We start from the raw sequence: 23823 nt of genomic DNA, 5'->3' as shown, positions 1-23823 counted from the left end.
GATCTGGGTTTGTGCAGTTTGTTATGAGTAAACATTAGAACAAACACAGACCCTGATCTTCTGGAACATTATGCTCTGGCAGATCAGGATCTTTGTTGTTTGCAGTTTGACTCGACTTATAAGTGGGTACATATGGTAAGTAGATTGATGTCTTTTTACCTTGATCAGAATCATAATAAAGCCTGCATTGTTCCGATTTTCTCACCTTATGCAATCATTAATGTTTTCAGGTCCTCCTGGTGAGCCATCTGGTGTCTATACTGTGGACTTGGTACAGGGCCTGTCTGTAAATGCAACAGATGTAGTTCTGAGATGGACTGACCCTCTTCAGGTTCATGGTGGAAATATAGAGTCTTACATCATTGATGGCATGACCAACTACACTAATAAATGGATGAATCTAGCAGCATGTAAGTAATCGATATGACCCACAAATAAATGGATCATTTAAGCAGCATGTAAGTAATCGATATGACCCACAAATAAATGGATCATTTAAGCAGCATGTAAGTAATCGATATGACCCACAAATAAATGGATCATTTAAGCAGCATGTAAGTAATGGATATGACCCACAAATAAATGGATCATTTAAGCAGCATGTAAGTAATGGATATGACCCACAAATAAATGGATCATTTAAGCAGCATGTAAGTAATGGATATGACCCACAAATAAATGGATCATTTAAGCAGCATGTAAGTAATGGATATGACCCACAAATAAATGGATCATTTAAGCAGCTTGTAAATAATAAATAGCAATTGCACTGGTAGATTTAAACAGGCAGCAGGTAAATAGGCAACTTCTAGCATATGAAATATGGTATTTATTTATAAAAAAGAATTAGATAACTATTTTTGCCTGCAGCTGGCTATATATGAGAACACTGGTAGGATAGGGAACTGCATTCATTTGTTTACTTGCCATTGTTGAGAGCACTGTTCTACAGTATTCATGTGCTCATTTGCCTTTGTTGAGAGCACTGTTCTACAGTATTCATGTGATCATATGCCTTTGTTTGAGAGCACTATTCTACAGTATTCATGTGCTTACATGCCTTTGTTGAGAGCACTGTTCAACAGTATTCATGTGCTCATATGCCTTTGTTGAGAGCACTGTTCTACAGTATTCATGTGCTCATATGCCTTTGTTGAGAACACTGTTCAACAGTATTCATGTTCTCATATGCCTTTGTTGAGAACACTGTTCTACATTATTCATGTGCTTATATGCCATTGTTGAGAGCACTGTTTTACAACATTCACGTGCTCATCAGCCTTTGTTGAGAGCACTGTTTTACAATCATGTGCCCATCTGCTTTTGTTGAGAGCACTGTTCTACAGTATTCATGTGCTCATATGCCTTTGTTGAGAGCACTGTTTTACAGTATTCATGTGCTCATATGCCTTTGTTGAGAGCACTGTTCTACAGTATTCATGTGCTCATATGCCTTTGTTGAGAACACTGTTCTACAGCATTCATGTGCTCATATGCCTTTGTTGAGAGCACTGTTTTACAATCATGTGCTCATATGCCTTTGTTGAGAGCACTGTTCTACAGTATTCATGTGCTCATTTGCCTTTGTTGAGAGCACATACACACAAACACCAGATACATTAAGCATAACATGGTTTTTAAAGCAGCTTGATATGCCAGTACTACTGTTATATCAAATTGTGATTCGCCCGTGAGGTATTAATACACATATACTTACTAAACTATTGTATCTAGACTCTGTATATCAGTGATTACTTTCCTCTTATAATGGAAAAACTAATTCATGTTTTCTAAATGAATTAAATACTTTAGACACTTTCATACATATCCCCTCTACTTTTTGTTTTATCTCTGTCTCTCCCATGCCATAAGGGAGACAAACATATGGAAATCTGCAGTGACAGAGAAAAAAGAATTTGAGCTCAATGAATATCTTGAACTTGATCATACACTAAGTAACTTAAATGAACCAAGTCATTATAATGGTGGGGGTTTACTTTTCATAGGATAGTTTTTTACATTGTTACATGATACCAATGACACAATGTTACAATAGCTTGTGAGCATGAAAAGACAATATCTTCTATTAGTATCTTGTTGTTCCAAAATTAGATCTGTCCTCCAATATGACCACCATGGTGGCAATCTTGAAATTCTTATCACTATTCTTAAATGAAAAGTCATTTTAACATGGCCCTAACACAGAAGAGTTCTTATGGTTTCTAGTTGGTTATTAACCCTTTACCTCATGCAAGCATCTTTGGATGCCTCTACACCATTTGCATGGAAGCGCCTTTTGACGCCTCCACTCTAGTTGCATGGAAGCGCCTTTTGATGTCAGCTGTAAACATCAGTCATTTTATAAAGTTTTTGTAGCGCCACCTTCAGGGAAAATCCCTTATTAGATACTACATTCATTTCTGCGAAGGACAATTATGTCAGATCACGTGGTGACTGTTTATGCACTGGTCGATATCTGATATTTAAAGTAACTGGGTTGTAATCTCCACTCTCTGAAATGGCGGTAACGGATTTCATTCAGTACTTACAAAGTTTTCACGATTAGAATCACAACTATGAAAGCTTCAGTAACTTAGGTAAAGGCTCTGATATTGATGTAGGCAGCAATTATTTTTTATAAATTATCAAATTCAGATAATTTAGTATGTAGATGCAGATGAAAAACAAATTTCGAGAGTGAGAAATGGCAGCTACGGTTGGTCACGCGGCCTCACTGATGTGACGGTGAACGAGTTCTCTCAAGATTTTGAAGCACATAAAAAAATTCTTCCGTGAAAAATAATTACACAGCTATAACAATCAGAATTTACTCTTAAATTTTTCCACATATAATAGGTGTGTACCAAAAATGTAAAATGGTTAAAATTGCTGTTAAACGTAACATACACTACATTGCTTAACAGTTTACAGGCAGGCCTACACATATGGGGTCGAATAGGTAACAGGTATTCTATTTATAGTGCGCTGCACTTTGTAACTATGCTCTATGAGGTAAAGGGTTAAACAAAATTATGGAAATTGACTCAGTATGACCACCCTGGAAAATATGATCTTGAATCCTTCTAAATGGATGGTTATATCAGCATGGTGTTTTGATACCAAGTAGGTCCTGAATGACAGCTTTGTTAATCACAAATTCAGTATGGCTGCCATGTCAGATGTCTTGTCGTTGCTACTTGAATGGATGGTCATATTGACATGGGTTTTTCACCAAAAGACTTTAAATGATGTTTGTATGGTCTTAAATCAAAATGATGTCAATCTGACCTCTAATGCATCCACCACTGTGGCAGCAATTAATTTGAAAATCAAAATCGTGTTTTCTCTCTAAAATATCAGAGATGGTTTTAAGGAAAGAAATGGTTTTATCTTGAATTCCTGGAAAATGTTTTTGCCTGGTAGAATGCCATTCCCTCCTGTGGACTCTTGTTTTATAAATAATAAATCCTTCCACTACAGCTGCCAAGCAGTGGTAATGGGATGTAAGAGGAAGTTTTGGGGAGAGTTTCTTCCCTTTTTATATTGTTATGACTTTATGATCTGAAATTAAGTAGCAGAAAAGAGTGAAAACTAATAGCGTTTAGTCAAATTCAGCAATAATTATTTCAGTAGAATACCAACTGAAAATTTTAAAAAACTTACAGAATTGTGAACTAAATCCCAAGTAGTCCTAAAAGTGCTGTCACAAGTCCAAAATTATTTCAAATGAATTCAAGTGGTATTCCAAATTGATTCCAATTTTGAATGTGCTCATGTGCCAATAGTCTTGAATGTGTTAATGTGCCAACTGTCTTGATGTATCACAATGACATTATAATCCAAAATGCCTTTGTATGACTTCAGAATAATCCCAAAATAGTGATTTAGTCCAAAATCAATGAGCAAATTCTAATTCCATTGAATAATTTAATAAATAAATTAAATCATCTGAACTGAACACAACTAAAATTGATTCTACTAAGACTGATGTTAAGATATGGAATGAGTAATTCTGATGTAAACAACATTTGTATAAAAAGCTAGACACAGACATGATTTTTCTCCATTTTAATGTGGAATTCTGTTTTTCTTCTTATAAGAAACATCAGTTTCTTGATATAGCCCATTTTTTATATCGCCTCTGATTTGGTTTTTAAAAATCCAGCCTGTTTGGTCCCATTCTGTAACACTTCTTGTAAAGTATTTGTTCCACATCTTATTTAACACATGATCTTTGTAAAAATATTCTGATTGGTCAAAAATGTCCTCTCATCCAATGAATCTTCATGTAATGGGAACTGATAGAAATGGAAAGAATGAAGCATGGTTGCAAAAAATGGCATCTTGAGCTTTTTAGTTCTTTTTTTGTGGAGGACCAAAATCATATCGACATACTATTAGAACTAGGATAAAGGGTATTTTCCCATCATATTCATAGAACAACTTGCTATTGTAAAATTTAACATTGTTTACTGGACTTGACATTGTCCAGAATTGAGTTAAGTTCTCTTTGACCGATTGAATATTTTAAAATTTTTATTTTATTTTATTGATATAAACAACTAATAATAGATTCATGAAACATTATAATTAGTTGCCGACCTTGTTCCAAAATCAGTGACAGTTTTGGGAAAGAACGTTTAAATTTTTTAAAACAAATTCTCAGAGTAAGAGTCATTATGCTGAGTCAAGGTCAAACCAGGACTATGTGATATTTTATCTGTGTCAGTTGGTAACAGACTTCTATTTTTTCTAGAAGAATGAACTTTTGACCCTCATCCGGGAATCTGTTTTGCATTTTAATTGGTCGTATAACTGATGTTTTTGATAAAGATTTGTCAGTTGTGCTTTAACACCTAGCACAAGTTGTATTATGTTGTGACCAGATTGGACTGAATTTTATTTTTCTTCAAATTATTGAATTCGGGTGAATGTTTCCCCTTTAAACATAAAAGTGCTCTGACAAAATTCTTGGATAAAGACATTCATTAGATTTTATACTGAATTCCAACCTAGAATAATATTTTCTGTGATTCAACAAGAGACTGTTGACACATCTGCACTTTCTAGATTATTTCATACATCATCACCTTCAATTTTGGATTTCATTGGGACCCGAACTCAGTTTCATTCAGAACTTTTTATTACTAGGACTTGTGTTTTATTTCTTGGATTATAATTTAGATTTAATTCATAATACTGTAAGTTCCTCTTTTGCTTTTTTCCTCTTTGTATTTTTACAAAGCTTGTTGTCTTCACTCTTATCTGTTAATTATTTTAAAAGCATAGACTCGTAATACTATGTTGATAAAAATGTTTTCGTATTTTTCCTTACAAGAATGAAAAAACTATAGGACACCTGGATACATCCTTGCAGAATGCCTTAAATTTGTTGAACATTTTAGATCTAAACTATTTTAACATTATTATTCATTTCAGCAATACATTGAGGTCAGATTTATTAGGAACGATTACCAAACTTACACTGTTAATGACAGGACCTTACTTTGAGGTGTAAATTACATTGCACCAAGTCAGATGGTTCCATGTTAGAAATGCACCTTTCCTATGCTGAAGTAGACATCATCTTCTGATGATAAGATTTTATAACAGTCTTTACAGTGGTCACTGTCATTATTTCTGCAGAACATCTGCTTAAGACAGTTCTTTATTAGAAGAGAGACCATTTAAGTTTCCTTATGGTTATATTATCTGAAACAAATTTATCTTGTGATGAATGAAAGAAAAAAAATATACCCAAATGGGAAAGAACAATAAATTGCTTTTCAAGAGCAGAACAAATGGTTCACATTTAAGTGTAAATTCAGTGTTTTTGTTTTGTTGTATTTTTTTTTTTTAATAGAAGCAACTGTCATCGGGAATTTAAGTGTACCTACCTCAGACGATTACTTTTCATGTTTAAACAGTAGGATTACTTTGCACTGGTCATGAGAAGATCAATAAGATCTCACCAACACAGTGCAAAAGTTTGTTCAGATTTCTTTGAATTAAGTAAAAGCGTTAACTTCTTGCACAAGGTTTCAATCGCCCTTTTGTAAATGAAAAAAGTTCAGTAGTATTGGTAAAGGTTTTGTGCCATTGTGACTATGTTAATATTATCTAAAATTTTATTTTACATTTTATCTATTAAATTATCTTGATACGAAATATGTATAATCATCTGATAATGATATTTATCTCTCATAAATAAACCTCTAAACGGGTCATACAGTAAACCATGTCTACTCTACTTGGTAGTCATCCTTGATGACTCGGTGAGAAGGCATGGTGTACAGAGCATTTCTCTGCAAGCCACCATAGCAACTCCATCAGGATGCACAGAGAGATGGTGGAGGGGTTCTTTTTTAATCCTCTCCCTCCCCACCATGATGCATGGAGTTCCAAAAATATACATGATCTGTACTTATGTGTATATTATGTACCCTGTGTCGTTGATATACCACTTGTATAAATTTTCAGTAAAGTCAAAAACTCTGCAAGCCTTATTTTCTTTTAATGAAACATTTATTAAACTTGAGGTATATCAAAGATACAGTATATGTATATGCACACCCACACAGTGAAATAAATGTTAGATTAATTACTAATCCCAGAAATTATTTGATCTGCATTATCACAAAATTTCAAAGGACATAGATAATGATTTTTGGAATTTGAGGCTTTATCATAGCAATCAAAATACAAAAACGTTGATGAATTAGGCTACATGAACGACTCTCTGCTTAGGAGTCATACTAAAATTGAGATCATCTGTTTCAGATATAACTCTGACTGACACAATTATCCCAGGACAGACAGACAGTCAAAAGAGGCAGTTCATTTTACGTTTTCTCAAGCCAGGATCCGCTTATAAGTTTCGTGTTCGTGCTGTCAACAGATATGGAGTTGGAGTTCCAAGTGCAGAAACAAGTATGTAGAGTCGTATAGAAAATCTATTTTCTTTCTATTTCAGTACATTATACTAATTAACTCTTGTCTTTCAGGAAACCATATTTTCAGTCTAGTTTTATGGGCCAAGTTTTTCAAATAATTTTTCAGTCATATACAGTTTTAAAAGCACTAAATTATCTACAAAGTATTGTAATTTTTCTTGAAAAGTTTCAGATGTAAAACATTCATTGCCAAGTAAAGTATAAAAAAGTTTGTTTCAGTGCAATTTTTATATCTGAAATGCTCATTTTTACCTCCTATATTTAAGGATTTGAAATATAATTTATCCATCAAGAATGTCAAAGGTTAATACATTTTTATTCTCTGGACAATTGGGCAGGAAGCAAAACAGATATTTTACTGGAAATGTTACAGAGTTGCTCGTACATTTCATTGTGTTTATTCGATAATAAATTCTAATGCATGATGTTTATTGGGCTCACTTTGGTCCATAATAAATTCTGATGCATGATGTTTGTTGGGTTCACTTTGGTCCATAATAAATTCTAATGCATGATGTCTGTTGGGTTCACTTTGGTTCATTTCCAGGAATTCAGTAAAAATTTCTTAATATTATTCACACACATTTATGTTTTTAAAGATCCAGTTATTTGAAACTTGTGAGTTACTTCACATGATTGATAATTAAAAGATATGTAAGTAGTTTTGATTGAAATAATGCTACTGAAATGAGTCCCCAATAGTGATTCATGGATGAGAAACAGAAACACACCTGCAAAAACATAAACCAATAAATGCCTTCATCGTTCAAACAATTATTGGCATCTTTTTTGGTGCAGAGGGTGGGTGCTCCTGTTCTTTGTATTGGTTTGTTTCTGTAACTAAATTAAATGTTGCCCAAGATTTTGGTCCCCTATCAGATAACAATAATCACTACATAAAACTTTGTGTGTTGAATTACTGTTCCTTCAGCCTTGATATACAGGCAAACTTTATGAACAGTGAAGTTTCAAATGTCCAGTTAGCTTGAAAACCATCAAAGTCATCATTGTTGTCAACTTCCTAGTCAAAATAATAAACCCAGCTTACTTTCATATATACTCACTTATACGATGAGTACAGCTGCATACACCCATAATGTGCTGGCAGATCTGGGTCTGTGCAGTTTGTTAGGAGTAATCAGTAGAGCCAACAACATGGACCCTGATCTGAAGGCACATTATGCAACAGCAGATCAGGATCTGTGTTATGTTCAGTTGGATGCGACTTGTAGGTGAGTATATACAGTAGTTATCATCTGTTCTGTTTATTTCAGTGTAGTCAAGACCATGATCCCCACTGCCTAAAGTATCAATCAGATTTTATTTTAACCAGTTATCAGCTGAATATTGCCTAAAACATGAATTTTGTCAATATTTTCATCAAACATCGGCACCCCTATCACTGCCAGCACTCGCTTCAGTACTGTGATGTTGATCTCTGCATGTTAAAACTTGTATGTGAAATAAAATTTTCAACTGACCTGTTATCGTCAGCTTGACCACTCCAGTGGTTTAGTGGTTAGAGCGTCCACCTTAAATGCAGGAGGTCGTGGGTTAAAATCCAGCCAAGTCGTACCAAAGACTTACAAAAATGGTACTAGCAGCTGCCTTGGGTGGTGCTTAGCATCAAGAGGTTAGTGCTAGTACATGTACTGGACAGCCTGGTGTCAGGATAATGTGATTGGGTGGGACATCCAGCTATATGTCTCCATCATGATGCCCCAGCACAAGACCACTATAAACTGCCACACTGCAGACATCGTAGTGATATGACTGAAAAATTGTTAAAGCTACGTTAAAAATCCAAATCACACCCACACCCACTCAGACTACTTACAAGATTTGTGCAAGGCAAAGAGAATTTTGTAACCATAGTTCTTGTTTCCATTTTTATTGGTGCCATTGGAGCATTAATTATCTGTTTTATACATTTATGTATCAACTTTTTTTTTACCTGTGTGAGACTGTATTCTTCATCAAGAAAGTATGATTCGAAATGAGATTTCTGGCAGATGTTCAACTTTGACAAATTTTCCAAATTTTGACATTTTCATTAGAAGTATACACTGAAGTGGATGGAACTTGTAACTCCTATCAGATATAGGTATTTTTCCATGGGTACCGTTTGTATTTGCTTAATAGGCATATAAATTGCACTGAACAGACCCAGATCTATCATTGTTTAATGCAATTTCCGATCTGGGTCAAAGCAGTTCTTGGGAGTAATCAGATGAACAAACAACATTGACCTGATCTGCTGGTGGTGATGCAATGGCAGCTCAGGGTCCATGTTGGCTACATCTTGACCTGACTTATAAGCAGGCATATATGGTAATTAGGAATGCTGTTTGGGCCTATCATTGGGGTGGGGAGATTATCAGTTCGGAATATAATTTTCAATTATGGTAAATTGTAGAAATTGGGAATTCTGTATGATATTTAGATAATTTTTACATTGCAGTTCGGTTTTGTTTTCATTCCCTAAAATAATCCTAGTGATAGGTTGATAGCTCAGTTCTTGGAGCAGACATAATCTTCTTCTGGCCCATGAGTAAGATACAGACTACTCTGTTGAAGTTGGTCTAGCTTTTGTTGGTGGCAGAAGAAGCTAAGATGATAAGATTCATGGCTTTGCCAGTCAGAGTTTGGCTATTTTGTACGTATATAATTTCCTAGATTAACCTCTTCAGATATCCCAAATAAAGAACACAAAAGGACAAAACTGCTGGCAACAAGGCAACAAATGACGGCTGCTTCAATGGTTAAAATAATACCTCCACCTATAAGAGGACAAATCAAATGCCCATCAAGCTCAATTGCTTATACTCAGCATTAGATGGCGCCGCTGGAGTCGACAACACCAAGCTAATCTGTTATTAAAGTACAGGTGTATGATCTTTTCGTTAAAACATAATGCATAAAGTTGTGCCATAAATAACTTTTCAACGACATGGCATTAACTTAAGAGTGGCATGGCTTGGGAGTGGTAAAATCCCTGTTGGTTTGGATAATGTTATCTTTCCACTTGAACCAAATGTGTGGCTAGCTGCCCCTTGTTTAATGCAATTAGCAAACAGTGTCAACATTGGATCTGTTCAGAACCCATCAAAGTGCATGGATACTAACTAAATTCAAAAAAACAATGGAATTGCTCATTTATTTGATCCTGCTTCAAGTATTCACTAGCTTCAACCACTAGACTTTACTTAAAACTTCATCAGTCAAGCTGATTTGTGCTGAATGGATAATTGTAGCTCACATGAAAAGAAAATGCTGGACTTAAACTTGTTTAATTCAACAAATGTAGGATTATTACTTGTCAAACAGTTGTGTGTAACAGCCAAACATTTGAATGACAGATGTTGATTTATTGGTTTTGTCCAACAATCAGTAAAGTGTGAGCTTTAATTAGAGCATATACCTGGTGTTTCATTACTCTGTTGTAATTAGAGCATATACCTGGTGTTTCATTGCTCTGTTGGGGGCCCAGAGTGGCCAAGTGGTCTAAAGCACTCTCCGCTATGGATCACTGCCATCTCACCTCTGTCTGCATGGGTTCGAGTCTCAGATTCGGCCAATGTGGGTATGTGAGAAAGCTTGCCAGTAGCTTCTCGTGGGTCGGTGGTTCTTTCCGTGGTTTTCTCGGGTTCTTCCTCCAACATTAATACTGGCCACCATGTATAGCCAATCGTGTGCTGTAAAATGGCGTTAAATGCCACAACAACAACAACATCATTACTCTCTTGTAATTATGGCATATACCTAGTGTTTCATTATTCTGTTGTAATTAGGGCATATACCTAGTGTTTCATAACTGTTTTAGTTAGGGCATATACGTAGTGTTTCATTACTCTGTTGTAATTAGGTCATATACCTAGAGTTTCATTACTCTGTTGTAATTAGGGCATATACCTAGTGTTTCATTACTCTGTTGTAGTTAGGGCATATACCTAGTGTTTCATTACTCTGTTGTAGTTAGGGCATATACCTGGTGTTTCATTACTCTGTTGTAATTAGGGCATATATGTAGTGTTTCATTACTCTGTTGTAGTTAGGGCATATACCTAGTGTTTCATTACTCTGTTGTAGTTAGGGCATATACCTGGTGTTTCATTACTCTGTTGTAGTTAGGGCATATACCTAGTGTTTCATTACTCTGTTGTAGTTAGGGCATATACCTGGTGTTTCATTACTCTGTTGTAATTAGGGCATATACCTGGTGTTTCATTACTCTGTTGTAGTTAGGGCATATACCTGGTGTTTCATTACGCTGTTGTAGTTAGGGCATATACCTGGTGTTTCATTACTCTGTTGTAATTAGGGCATATACCTGGTGTTTCATTACGCTGTTGTAGTTAGGGCATATACCTGGTGTTTCATTACTCTGTTGTAATTAGGGCATATACCTGGTGTTTCGTTACTCTGTTGTAGTTAGGGCATATACCTAGTGTTTCATTACTCTGTTGTAATTAGGGCATATACCTAGTGTTTCATTAATTATTATTCTTCGAGCAATAGTTCTAGTATTTTACAGTTATGTAGTTCGTTGGAATTAAGTACGCATGGATAAAATTAGACATGCTTTTGTAATGATTTAAATATTCTGACAACAGTTTAAATTGAAAGAAGAATTTGAAAAAAATATGAACTATAATTGTCATATACTAATATCATTTCTTATTCTTTTTTCGTCTTCCGTAATACTAGTGTTTGAATACCTTATGCTTTTTTCTTCTTTCTGTCTCAATCCTTTTGTCACAAAACATCAATTTAAGGCAGTAAGGGGACATTTTAGTTGCTGAATACTGTAGAGATATGTATGCATTGAAACAACATAATATGCATTTTAATTCTTTTTTTTAAAAAGAGTTTAAATAAAATAAACACATGTAAAAGTTTAAACCAGCTTCATAAACAACATTGATTTATCAAATAGCTTTATTGACCTCCAGGAATGAAACAAAGTAGGAAAATGGGGTGGTGGTTCTTCCTTATCATATGGGCTCATTTTTTGTTGGGTCTTTAAATAGACTACGATCAAGAATTTGTAGGATTGTAAGGCCAGGCCAGGCCAGGCCAGGCTGAGAATCCAATATTGTGAATGAACTGAAATGTCAATGATCAGTGGGGTTGATAATCCCTTTGAGTAACTGAAAGTGTCTTATAAGAAATGAAGGTATTCACCAGTGATAATTGATTGCATGTTGGTTCATAGAAACTGTGGTGATGGTGGTGGTGATGGAAGGGGGGCTTAACTGATAGATTATCAGCTATTGTAGAAGCAGTCACATTCATACTTAATGAAGTTCGTCAAAATTTTTCATTTAAAATCAGCTGTCCATTTTAGGAGGATAAAACTGCAGTTGTTGGCTAAAATTACAGACAGGACTTTAATAGACTGCAGACAGGCAGCTAAAATTACAGACAGGACTTTGCCAAACTGCAGACAGGCGGCTGAAATTACAGACATGACATTGCCAGACTACAGACAGTAGGCTAATATTACAGACAGGACTTTGCCAGACTGCAGACAGGCAGCTAAAATTACAGACAGGACTTTGCCAAATTACAGACAGATGACTGAAATTACTGAATATAGCTTTGCCAGACTAGTGATGGGCAGTCATAGTCAGATAAATTACAGGTTTCTATGATGAGTGTCATCATTGACAAAGCCTCTATATTGTTCTAGAATGGAGAACTATTAATGGAGCTAAACCAACCAGGATTCCAGACAATGTTGGTGGAGGAGGTGGAAGTGTAGGGACCCTCAGAATAACTTGGCAGGTATGTTGACATGATAAGAGGGAAGATTGGGAAGAGTTTATTTCTTTCATCTGTATTCCATATAGACAAGAGTTTATTTCTTTCATCCATATTCCATATAGACAAGAAAGCCAACTTTTTTCGTCTTTCCATGATTGCTAGATGCAAAAGGTATCGGATCATCTTCCTTGTGTTAATGTGATTGTGTAAGTATTCTCAGAGAACATAATTTACTAAAAGTTAGCTTTTTTCACTACATGCAGCAACCATGAACATGTACTAACTTTGTAGTGCAATAGCTAATGGTTCATTTCCCCTTCTTGCAGCCACTGCCACCAGAAGATCATAATGGGTATGGAATCGGTTACAGAGTTCGCTGGAGGAAGCAAGCAGATGCTTTGAGAAACCCACAGACTAAATGGGATGAGGTAGGTCTCAATAAAAGTTTATCATCATGATGGCCTTAAAAATTAGAGTGTTTGTGAAACACATTTCCCCAAACTTCCCTACTTTGCCGTACCTGCCCCAGATATCTGTGCCCTGAGGATTCAGTCCCAGGGAGTAAGAGCAAAAACAGGAAGCAAATGTAGTTGTAGTCTGTTTATGCTGGATAAGTGTAAAATGATAAAATTATCACAAGGGTTCTAAAGGTTGGTGTTGTTGTGGGATTTAGCGCCATTTTTCAGCACACAAAAGGCTATGCATGGTGGCCAGTATTAATGGTGGAGTAAGAACCCGGGAAAATCCTGGGAAGAACCACCGACCCACGAGAAGCTACTGGCAAACTTTCTAACATACCCTTATTGGCCGAATCCTAGACTCGAACTCACACAGACATAGGTGAGATGGCAGTGATCTGTAACAGAGAGCACTTTAGATCACTCAACCACTCAGGGCCCTGGTTCTAAAGGTATGACCATGGGTCACAAATGTATGGTACTAGGACATGACCAAAAGCTGTCTTTTGACACCCATCCCCATTTTAATTAGTTGATACTTGGGTCATTCATCACACATACACACACACACACACACACACACATGCCAATTATTAGACGTGCTAGTCTGATAATTTAGTATTTAGTTCAATTCCCACCCCACCCCCGAGTCAGCATCAGAATTCAAAATCTGATGTGCAGATGTACAGACCAACTCCATAGTTTGAAGTCATCACATGAATGCACATTTGGATCTGTAGGATCACATAATCCCTACCATTTTTCTGATATAATGAATGCGCATTTGAATCTGCACAATCCCATAATCCCCACCATTTCTCGGACATTATGAACAAAATGTGAATCTGCATGATCACACAATCCCCACCATTTTCTCTGAAAAGCATGCGGTTAATAATAGGGGAGGAAGGATTAGCCTGTAATTCTTCCATGTCCGATTTATGTATGCTTGTCAGAAGTATAATGGCATTGTTCATGCAAATGTCTGTCCATTCATCCTTAGCATTTGCTTGTCCATCCCAACACTTTAAAATGGCTGGAGAGATTTACATGATACATTTTCCAAAGAATATCTGTGGCTCTCAATGCCCCCTTCACTCCAAGTTCATGGTAGATGGAGCAGAATTGATCAAGTTCATTTCCATATAGAAGTGCTATTGCTAGTGGTAACACAATTGCAAAACATGGTTGAAGGTGGCTTTGACCTTGAAATGGATGACTTTGGTGATTGTGAATACTATCCACTTGATGAAGATGAAACATTTTTTGAGCCTACCAGCATCCAAATGGCACAGGAATTGGAAATCCAGCTTGACAACCTTTGGGGCGATTACCTTGATATCAATAAAAGGGATGGTAGCATCTTTAAAGCTGATTGTATAATTAAAAGCTTGTCTGTGGCAAGTTTAATTTATTTAAGGCTGGTTAACAAGAACTCTGGAGCTATATTATCTCTCAGATATAAGGGGCAGGGAAATGAATTAAGCCTTTCAGTCTTTCCTATCATGAATCTTGACATGGCATTGGCATATATGAAAAATTAGGCATACTACAACCACCAAGGTTAAGTGGAAAGACCATACAGAAACTTCATTGTACAACCACAGATCCCAGCCAAATAACTAGGCTGCTAGGTGATGAGCTACTCTTTGCAGCAGGGTCAGAGGACATAGCACTCATGGATACAGCAGCACAGGAACCTGACAACCAACTGATGCAGGAGATTATGACCCTCAGCAAAGTGCTTCAGTGGACATGTAAAAACCAATTTTAGCCAAATTAAGGAAACCATTAACAGAATTTTCCTTAAGATGCATCACATGCCGATAAGCTGGAAACTCACTTCCAGAAATTGAATGACTCTAGCCACAGTTTTCACTGCTCATCATACTCGTGATTGTACTCGAGTCACACTAGGTGGCACAGGCAGTATAACGTTATTTTCAGTCCCAGCACGTGAACCAGATTCCTGCCATGTTGAAGAATCAGTTTTAAAAAAAGAATTTAGAGAAACTAGCTAGAATAATGAAAATGTTCACAGAAAAGTTTTGCCTGGAATCATTGGGTCAGTTTTGTCATTCTTGATGAGAACTGAATGCTATTGGATAGCTGGTATGAAATGTTGTTGTGCTTGTCATCATCATGACAGATAGATTCTTTGCCATTCTCCACTCCTGCTTGCAGACATGCCACTCCACAAAGAAACCAAAAGGCTAAAAGCCCCACTGTGATGCTGCCAATGACAAGTGCTGTTTCATTGGTTTTGGAGTTGTTCTGCACTGATAGCATTGTGCTGGTTTTTGCCATTGTTGCAACAAATGTGAGCATGTCGAATTCCATCTCTTCATGCCTTGTCTTCTGGCTTGTCGCACTATGCTATACTCAAACACTTAGTTTAACAACCATTTATGTCATGTGAATAGCATTGCAAATGGCAAGCTCCAGGTCAAATTTCGCCAGTGCCATAGTTTTGTCTCATCTGTAAGCATATCAAATACATACCAAATTTTATACTTGTGATTCCTGCAACAACAAAAAACAACCTATGCCAACAGTGTCAGCAAATTCCATCCTTTTGATGGGCAATTGGTCCAAACCCTACACCCCAATATAAATGTCCAGATATAAAAAAGATCAGGTGGTAAAGGTCAGAGGAAACTCAGACAGTGTTTTGCTAAACAAGTTGTAGGATAAAATATTTTACCATGGAAGTGGGAGGTGGACAATATTACAATCCACATCACATGGTGTTAATTTGTAGATATGAAGTGAGTGTTGTCAAATCTTTTTCATTTTAAGAAACAAAATGAGTACCACCTATGCCTGCAGCAGCGGTCTTGGGTTAATTCTAAATAAAAAGGCAAATGACTAATAATTACTGGTGACTGCTGAAGATTAAAATACAGTATACATTATTTTTTTATTGATTTTCCACCATTTGTATTGATACTTGAATTTTTACGACAAAAGTAATCAATATATCAGTGAATCACTTCACCCACCATATGATGGCTGCTAAACTTTCAGTCATTACTAGTCATTTATTAATGCTATGATACGTAGCTTTTGACAGTTGGTGAAGAAGTAAAATTCACTCATCCAGCTAGGTTACAAGGTCAACACTGCTTTGATAAATTAAATATAACTGAGATTTTCAATAGAATTCTGAAAAATTTATAATGTACTGCCTTAATTTATAATTATGAGTACTCCACATTAAGAATTTTAATATTTCTCTGTTAGGATATGGCCCAGAAATATCTGTCCATACTAGTGTAACCATTCAGGTGCTGTAGCTGTTGTACAGCTTCCAAGCAGCTGAGTGTTATACTGTCAGCTACTGAGCCTGGTTGCCAGGCTGAATAATAGAGCACCATCATGGCTGTACATTTATTTTCATTGTTTTATTAGTTATTGCTTGATTTCAGTGAAGTAAAAAAAACTTTTTGTCTTTGTTTTTGATATATTTCCATATTCACATAATCCTGTGTCCCATCATACAAGATATTTTCCCATCATGTTAGTTGTTTTAAATGGCAGCAAATAAATCCGGTATTTGCATATTAAATCTGAATAAAATAAACTATCTCTTATTCTAGAGTTGAGAGTCATGTCTAACAAAAGATTGTCTACACATAAATGTACTTGGCACTGTTTATAACAAAGGAAAATCTTGACGGGTTCATACGGTCTTTGAAGGTCTTTGATAGTGTGGGAAAAATAAGGTAACATTTTCAAGGCCTTGAAAGTTTGGGAAAATTGAGCAGATTACCCTGAGGTCTTTAAAATCTTTGAAAATTGAAATAAGCCAAAACGTTTTAATTTCTTTCCATAATCACAAATACAATTGTCCAACTTTGTTAGATTCGGATGTAACGGAGTTTTCCTGGTTTCTTTCTTTTGATAACCAGTTCAGTTTCATTTCATCATTAAATAATATTGTAGTATTTTGCATTCATTGTTTTCTCATAAGACATAACTTTTATACAAAATGTTCACAAAAATAGGTCTTGGAAATCTGTTTGTGGTCTTTGAAAGTTTGGGAAAAGTCATTGAATTTATCATTCAGATTTCTGTATGAACCTTTTCATATCTTCTTCCTTCCATTAAATACATCCGAATGTATCATGTTTCTGGAACCATCCTGACTAGTGCCTAATTATCTCAGTGTTTATATAGTAATTTTCTTCTTAAGTCCCCTGGAAAGCTTGCAACCGTCTGTTTGTCATCCAGATTCAGTCTGTTTTCATTTTTGTCTGGACTTGTTTTCATCTTATGGTTTGGTGACTCTTTCATACAATCAGGGCATGATATATTGTTTGTGTCAATGAGAAACCAAAATTAGGTATCTTTCAAAGAACTGGGATACTTTAAAGCTAATGGCATTTCTTCTTGTTTCCACAGAACGTACCACAACCATACAGCCCTACCTATCAAAAGTAGTCAAACAACTAGGGACTTAAAAGATATATCAAAACGATGTTTTTTATTATTATTTTTCTTATAGGATCCTTATCTCTCAAGTTCTCTATCCTTCTGTCACTCTGCTTTTCTGGACAGCTCTGGTGGCCTAGTGGTTAGAGAGTCTGCTTTGGATGTAGGAGGTTGCTGGTTCAAACCCCAGCTGAGTCATACCAAAGAAATAAAAATGGTACTAACACTGCCTCCCTAGATGCTCAGCATTAAGAGGCTAGTGTTAGGACTGGTCAGACTGATGTCAGGATAATATGACTGGGTGGGACATCATGCTACATGTCTGCCTCATGATGCCCCAGTGCTAGACATCACTATAAACTGCCACACCGCAGACATAATAGCAGTATGACTAATTTTTTTTTAAAGCTGCGTTAAAAATACAAATCACATACACACACACATGCTCTACCTTTTCATCCATTCGACTTTCTAGTATACAAATGATAATACATTATGCATAGCCAATTCCCCTTGTTGTTTCATTGTGTTTTTTTAAAGTAGCATTCTAATAATAATGTTTTTCTTTGTCTTTTCCTGTAGTTCATAATAGATGGTGATTACGGAGAGTATTCCCAAACTGTAGGGAGGGATAATTTCTACCTGCCTTATCAAGTTGAGGTCATTCCTAGAAATATGTATGGTGAAGGACCTGCAGGACGAAATGATTCTGTTTATTCAGCTGAAGACAGTAAGTATGAGAGAGACAGTGATTCTGCTGGTGATAGAAGGGAGAGAGAGAGAGTCTGCTCAGGACTGCAATTATAAGAGCATCTTCTTAAGACAACATGTAAGAGAAAGAGTCTGCTCAATACAGTATGAGAAATTCTGTTCAGAATAGTATGAGATGAAGTCTGCACAAAACTTTGAGATTAGGAAATAGTGCTGAAGGCAGTAGGCATGGGAATAATAGTCTACTGAAGTCAGGAGGAGAGTTTGCTGAAGACAATAAATGTGAGGGAGACCATAGAGAGAGAGAGTGAGTCTACTCAAGATAGTTAAGCATGAGAGTGAGAGTCCACTCAGGACAATTTAAGCATGAGAGTGAGGGGCTGCACAAAACAACTTAAGCATGAGAGTGAGAGTCTACTCAGGACAGTTAAGCATGAGAGTGAGAGTCTGCTCAAAACAGTTAAGCATGAGAGTCTGCTTAGGACACTTTAAACATGAGAGTGAGAGTCTGCTTAAGACATTTAAGCATGAGATTGAGAGTCTACTCAAGACAGTTAAGCATGAAAATGAGAGTCTGCTTAGGACAGTTTAAGCGTGAGAGTTTACTCAAAACAGTTAAGCATGAGAGTGAGTCTGCTCAAGACACTTGAAGCATGAAATTGAGAGTCTGCAAAAGACAACTTAAGCATGAGTGAGAGTCTGCTCAGGACAATTTAAGCATGAGAGTGAGTCTGCTCAGGACATTCTAAGTATGAGAGTGATAGTTTGCTCAGGACAATTTCAGCATGAGTGAGAGTCTGCACAGGACAGTTCAAGTATGAGAGTGAGAGTCTGCTCAAAACGGTTAAGCATGAGTGTGAGTCTGCTCAAGACACTTGAAGCATGTGATTGAGAGTCTGCATAAGACAACTTAAGCATGAGAGTGAGAGTCTGCTCAGGACAATTTAAGCATGAGAGTGAGTCTGCTCAGGACATTCTAAGTATGAGAGTGAGAGTTTGCTCAGGACAATTTAAGCATGAGAGAGAGTCTGCACAGGACAGATTGAGCATGAGAGTGAGTCTGCATGTGACAGTTTGAGCATGAGAGTGAGAGTCTAAGAGTCTGCTCAAGAAGGTTTAAGCATGAGTGAGAGTCTGCTCAGGACAATTTAATCATGAGAGTGAGAGTCTACTTAAGACAGTTTAAGTATGAGAGAGAAGGAGTTGGCTGAAGACATTAGGTTAAAAATTGTTTCCATGTTTCATATACCATGGTGTCAACTTGGTATTGACAGAAAGTGAAATGCTTTTGAATGAGATCAGTAAGTTTTGAGGAGAGAATTAACATCCACATTTAATATGGTGTCTTGAGAAAGAAATGCTGTAATAATAAAAAATATCTAAAGGAAGTGGGATTTATAACATTGTCCAACCATCAACATATATTTCACAATATTTCATGTTCACGAAGTATTAATGCATTGAATTATTGATTCCAGTCTTGTTTCTAGCTCTGTTGGCGATATAATAGTAGAGACTATGAGATGGTCTGTCACCTGTCATCCATATGTCCGTTAGTTCAAGTTTGTTATTGCTGTTCCTTCTAAAATAATTGGAGGACTGCCATTAAAATGTACACACACTTTCATTCCATGGCCTATATGGACCTAAATGAACTACACACACATATTACACATTTTCATTCCATGGTCTATATGGGCCTAAATGAACTACACACACATATTACACATTTTCATTCCAAGGCCTATATGGGCCAAAACAAACTACACTCACACTATACACTTTCATTCCATGGTGTATATTGACCAAAATGAAAATGGCACCGCTTGGACAGCCACAGTATTGCTGCAACAGTGGTCATCATGAAAGTCTTGTTATTGCCACTCCTCCATAGTGATTTGGGGGTTTTGCTAGAAGACTAGTCCATCTTAGAAACTTTGTCATTGCTGCTCTGGAAAGAAAGTGATCTTAACATGGAGTTTTCTTAATGATATCTAGTTGGTCCTAACTGAAAATGGTGCTGATTTGATGTCAAATATGGCTGACACAGTGGCCATCTTGAAAATCTTACTGCTACTTATTCTGAATAGATTGACATCTGAATTGAAGAAAATTTTAAATGTGAAAATTAAGTTAAATTACTTTTCCATTATGCCACCTTAGTTTGACTTCATTGCAGAAATGGTATTCTCTTGATACGCTAGCATAATTAGTATAAATGTTGATTATATACAAATAATAAGTTTTTTACCATCATGTTAAAGTAAATAGATTCGGTACTTTTTATTATTTGAGGATTGAATCTTAATTTTATTTTGAATTAAAGAGTCTGTCAATATATCTTTTTGTAATACATTCGGTGTCTTTTTGTAATACATTCGGTGTCTCTTTGTAATACATTCTGTGTCTTTTTAATGAGTTCATCCTTTATAATTCTGTGTTGGATCAGCATGGCAACCAGGGATCGTCCTGGGCTTCGCCAATGTCGCAAATTGCGATATTTTTTCCTTATTGGCGACAAAAATATCCCATCTGGCGATTTTTTTGGCGACATATTTTTTGGTTATTTAATTTGTACATACAATCATGGATTTGGACTGGATAAATTAAAAGCGAGAACGAAAGGAAGCCACAAACCTGACTAAGCAATGCATTGGAATCAATCTGTTACACAAACGATCCTTTGTTCGTATTGTCAACCCCATCTTTACAGTGCATTGTTACATCATAATCTGCTTATGCTGACATCCGGGCTGAGTACTGTATGCTGTGTTACAGTCAATCATGCTACCACACTATACCTACAACTGACCGACTTCTGAAGACGCGAATAGAACAGATACAATTAAATTGTATGGCTAATCCTTCTGTGTTTTTCTTTTTATACATATACCAATACGATTGTTTTGCTAAACCTTCATAGAAAACTTATAACCTTTGAAGTACCGACTGTGTATAAATACAAAGCAAATGGAAAAAATCTCAATCACAATTATATCTGTCGCCAGTGCAGCATTTTACTCATTGATCTTTTCCTTTTGCCATCAATTCCGTGTTACGGCTGCAGAGACTTAAACTCCGCAACAAGAAATAGCAAAGAAAAAAAAAAAACACAAACAGTTTTGCATAATTAATAATAATTATTTATTTCTCAAAATACATGAGTGAAAGAATCCCTAAATTGGGTGTGAATTTATGCTTATATATACGGTCCAATATTGCCAGGTGTTGACTTGTGTAAGTTTCATTCGTGGGAATGGAGATCCTATTTTGCTTGTCAAGAAAATTTATACCGCATTCAGTGATCATTCTTGGGATTTAGGAAGCAATTCACTACAAGCTTTGGGATGCTAGCGGGGGGGGGGGGGGGGCTGCTGAGAGACTACTGGTGTCACCTGTCAGCACTGTAGACTGAACGTGGATTCAGTAAGATGAACCTCATAAAAACTGACATCAGAAATAAGCTCTGCATCTCATCTCTCGAGAATTTAATGAGAATCAGCATGTACAGATGTGAAAAATTAGACTTTGAAACTGCATTCAACAAGTGGGCAACTCTAAAATCGCGACAGATCTTCATGTAACAGTTTGTAACATTTTGTTAATGCTTGTTGTAATTAAAGTATTAACTAACCCATCTTTTGTAATTTTCATTGCCTGTTACATTAATAGACTAAATTAACACTTGGAAAAATGTACACTACTTGTTTTGGCGACACTTTTTGAAAATTGGCGACAAAATATTGAGGTTGGCGATTTTTTTGGCGACAGCTTTTTAAAAGCCAGGACCATCCCTGGCAACCAATGTAAATTCTAGAATTATTAATCAATTGTTGGTTGTTTTTTTTAAAACTCCTGTAACTATAAATATTGTATAGAGTCAAATTTGTATGGAAACGGGATATGGTTAATTGAATACAAAAGAAATATTGTAACAACTAAATATTTTAAGAAATAGAAATATATATACATGTTTAATAGTAGACTTTGAAACCTTCCATCATAATCTCTGTTTATAGATTTGCATGTTGTTTTAAATGATTTCGTCCAGCATATATTTCTCTCTATCTCTCTCTCTCACACACAGTGATGAGCTCAATAGTTACTTCAAAAGAATGCTACCAAATGGTGGTAAATTGTTGTTATACATGCTTATTATCAGTAATAAAAAGACAGTCTGAGAAAAAGAAAAACCAAAAGGCCCTTTAAATCATTGTGGTTAATTGCTTACAATAAATTCTTGAATAACACTGAAGTATTCATATTGTATGAGTTGTTGAAGATGTTTTATATGGATGAGTGGGTTTTTCCCCAGAAGGGTTGGCATAACAAGGCAAGTGCATCTCATAACTTGTTACAACAATTACTATATGGTTACGTTCAGTGAACTTTTCAAGAGGTTGGGATTACTAAGCATATGACATTTATTTAAAAAAGAATTTGACAGATATTTTCTCTTCTTTTTTATTTAGTGCCGATAGCAATTCCCATCAGTGTTTATGTAGATAACTTCAATGAATCTGCACTGATTGTAACATGGGATCCAATTCAAGATACTCGGGAAATAATGAGAGGAAAGCTTGCTGGATTTAAGGTATTATGGCATGTTTAAACCTTTGCATATGAATTTGTGTTTATATTGCAGTATTCCTCTATTTCCCATAGCTTTGAAGTATAATGATAAAAGTAGGAAAGTGTATTCATGTATACCTGGGTCAGTTTTCATCAAGCCCGTTTAAATCAAAAGTGAGACCAGTGGTTACTTTGCCAATGAAACATCATTGCTATGGTTTTAATTACAAATTTTCATGGGAGCAATGACTTGACAGGTGAGCACTGGCCTTGACAAGACATGATGCTTTTAAATATCTCTGATTCCAGACAGAATCTTTTGATGGTTTGAATTCTCTCTGCAGTCAGCATACCTTGCACTACTGAATGCTTTGCAGTCAGCATCACCTGTTCTATTAAAACTTTGCTTTCAGCATACCTTGCACTTTTAAAAACATTGCAGTTAGCATCCATTGCACTATTAAATACTTTGCAGTTAGCATCCATTGCACTATTGAAAGCTTTGCTATCAGCATTGCTTGCACTATAGAAAGCTTTGTAGGCACATCTGAGAGTGTTTTTATATTCATAAGTAACATCTGTTATTTTTATATCATTGTGCATTTATGTGTCTTTAGGTTATCTACTGGCAAGAAAATGAGACTGAGTCACGTGGCAGGCAAGCAATTTTCTATGGGAACATGGAACAAGCCATGATTATTGGTCTGATGCCAAACACTTGGTACTATGCAGCAGTATTAGTTTTTAACCATGCTGGTAATGGACTCAAGAGCCTTAGCTACAAACAGAAGACAGACAAGTCAGGTAAACTGAACTATTTCAATTTTACAGTCTCTTTTTCTTTCTTTTTTCTCATGCTCTATATTCGTGAAAGCAGGTGGAGACAAAAATCAAACTCAGACTCAAACCTCAGGAATTGAAAATCATAC

General features: G+C 36.0%; 1 protein-coding gene across 1 annotated transcript in view; it reads left to right on the top strand.

Annotated features, from left to right (window-relative positions):
• The window catches only part of LOC149788619 (contactin-like), an 87851-nt gene that overhangs the window by 49262 nt on the left and 14766 nt on the right, over nt 1-23823 (top strand). The window contains exons 16-22 of the mRNA XM_089974701.1: nt 231-410; nt 6781-6930; nt 12646-12740; nt 13046-13147; nt 18194-18341; nt 22795-22916; nt 23512-23698. Of these exons, the coding sequence (XP_089830827.1) occupies nt 231-410; nt 6781-6930; nt 12646-12740; nt 13046-13147; nt 18194-18341; nt 22795-22916; nt 23512-23698 (984 nt within the window). The remainder of the gene's footprint in view (nt 1-230; nt 411-6780; nt 6931-12645; nt 12741-13045; nt 13148-18193; nt 18342-22794; nt 22917-23511; nt 23699-23823) is intronic.

The sequence above is a fragment of the Sinohyriopsis cumingii genome, chromosome 11 (genome assembly GCF_028554795.1).
Source record: "Sinohyriopsis cumingii isolate HCF-2022 chromosome 11, ASM2855479v2, whole genome shotgun sequence".
Lineage (NCBI taxonomy): Eukaryota > Metazoa > Mollusca > Bivalvia > Unionida > Unionidae > Sinohyriopsis > Sinohyriopsis cumingii.
The sequence above is the reverse complement of the archived record's forward strand: the minus strand, read 5'-3'. Positions and strand labels throughout refer to the sequence as shown.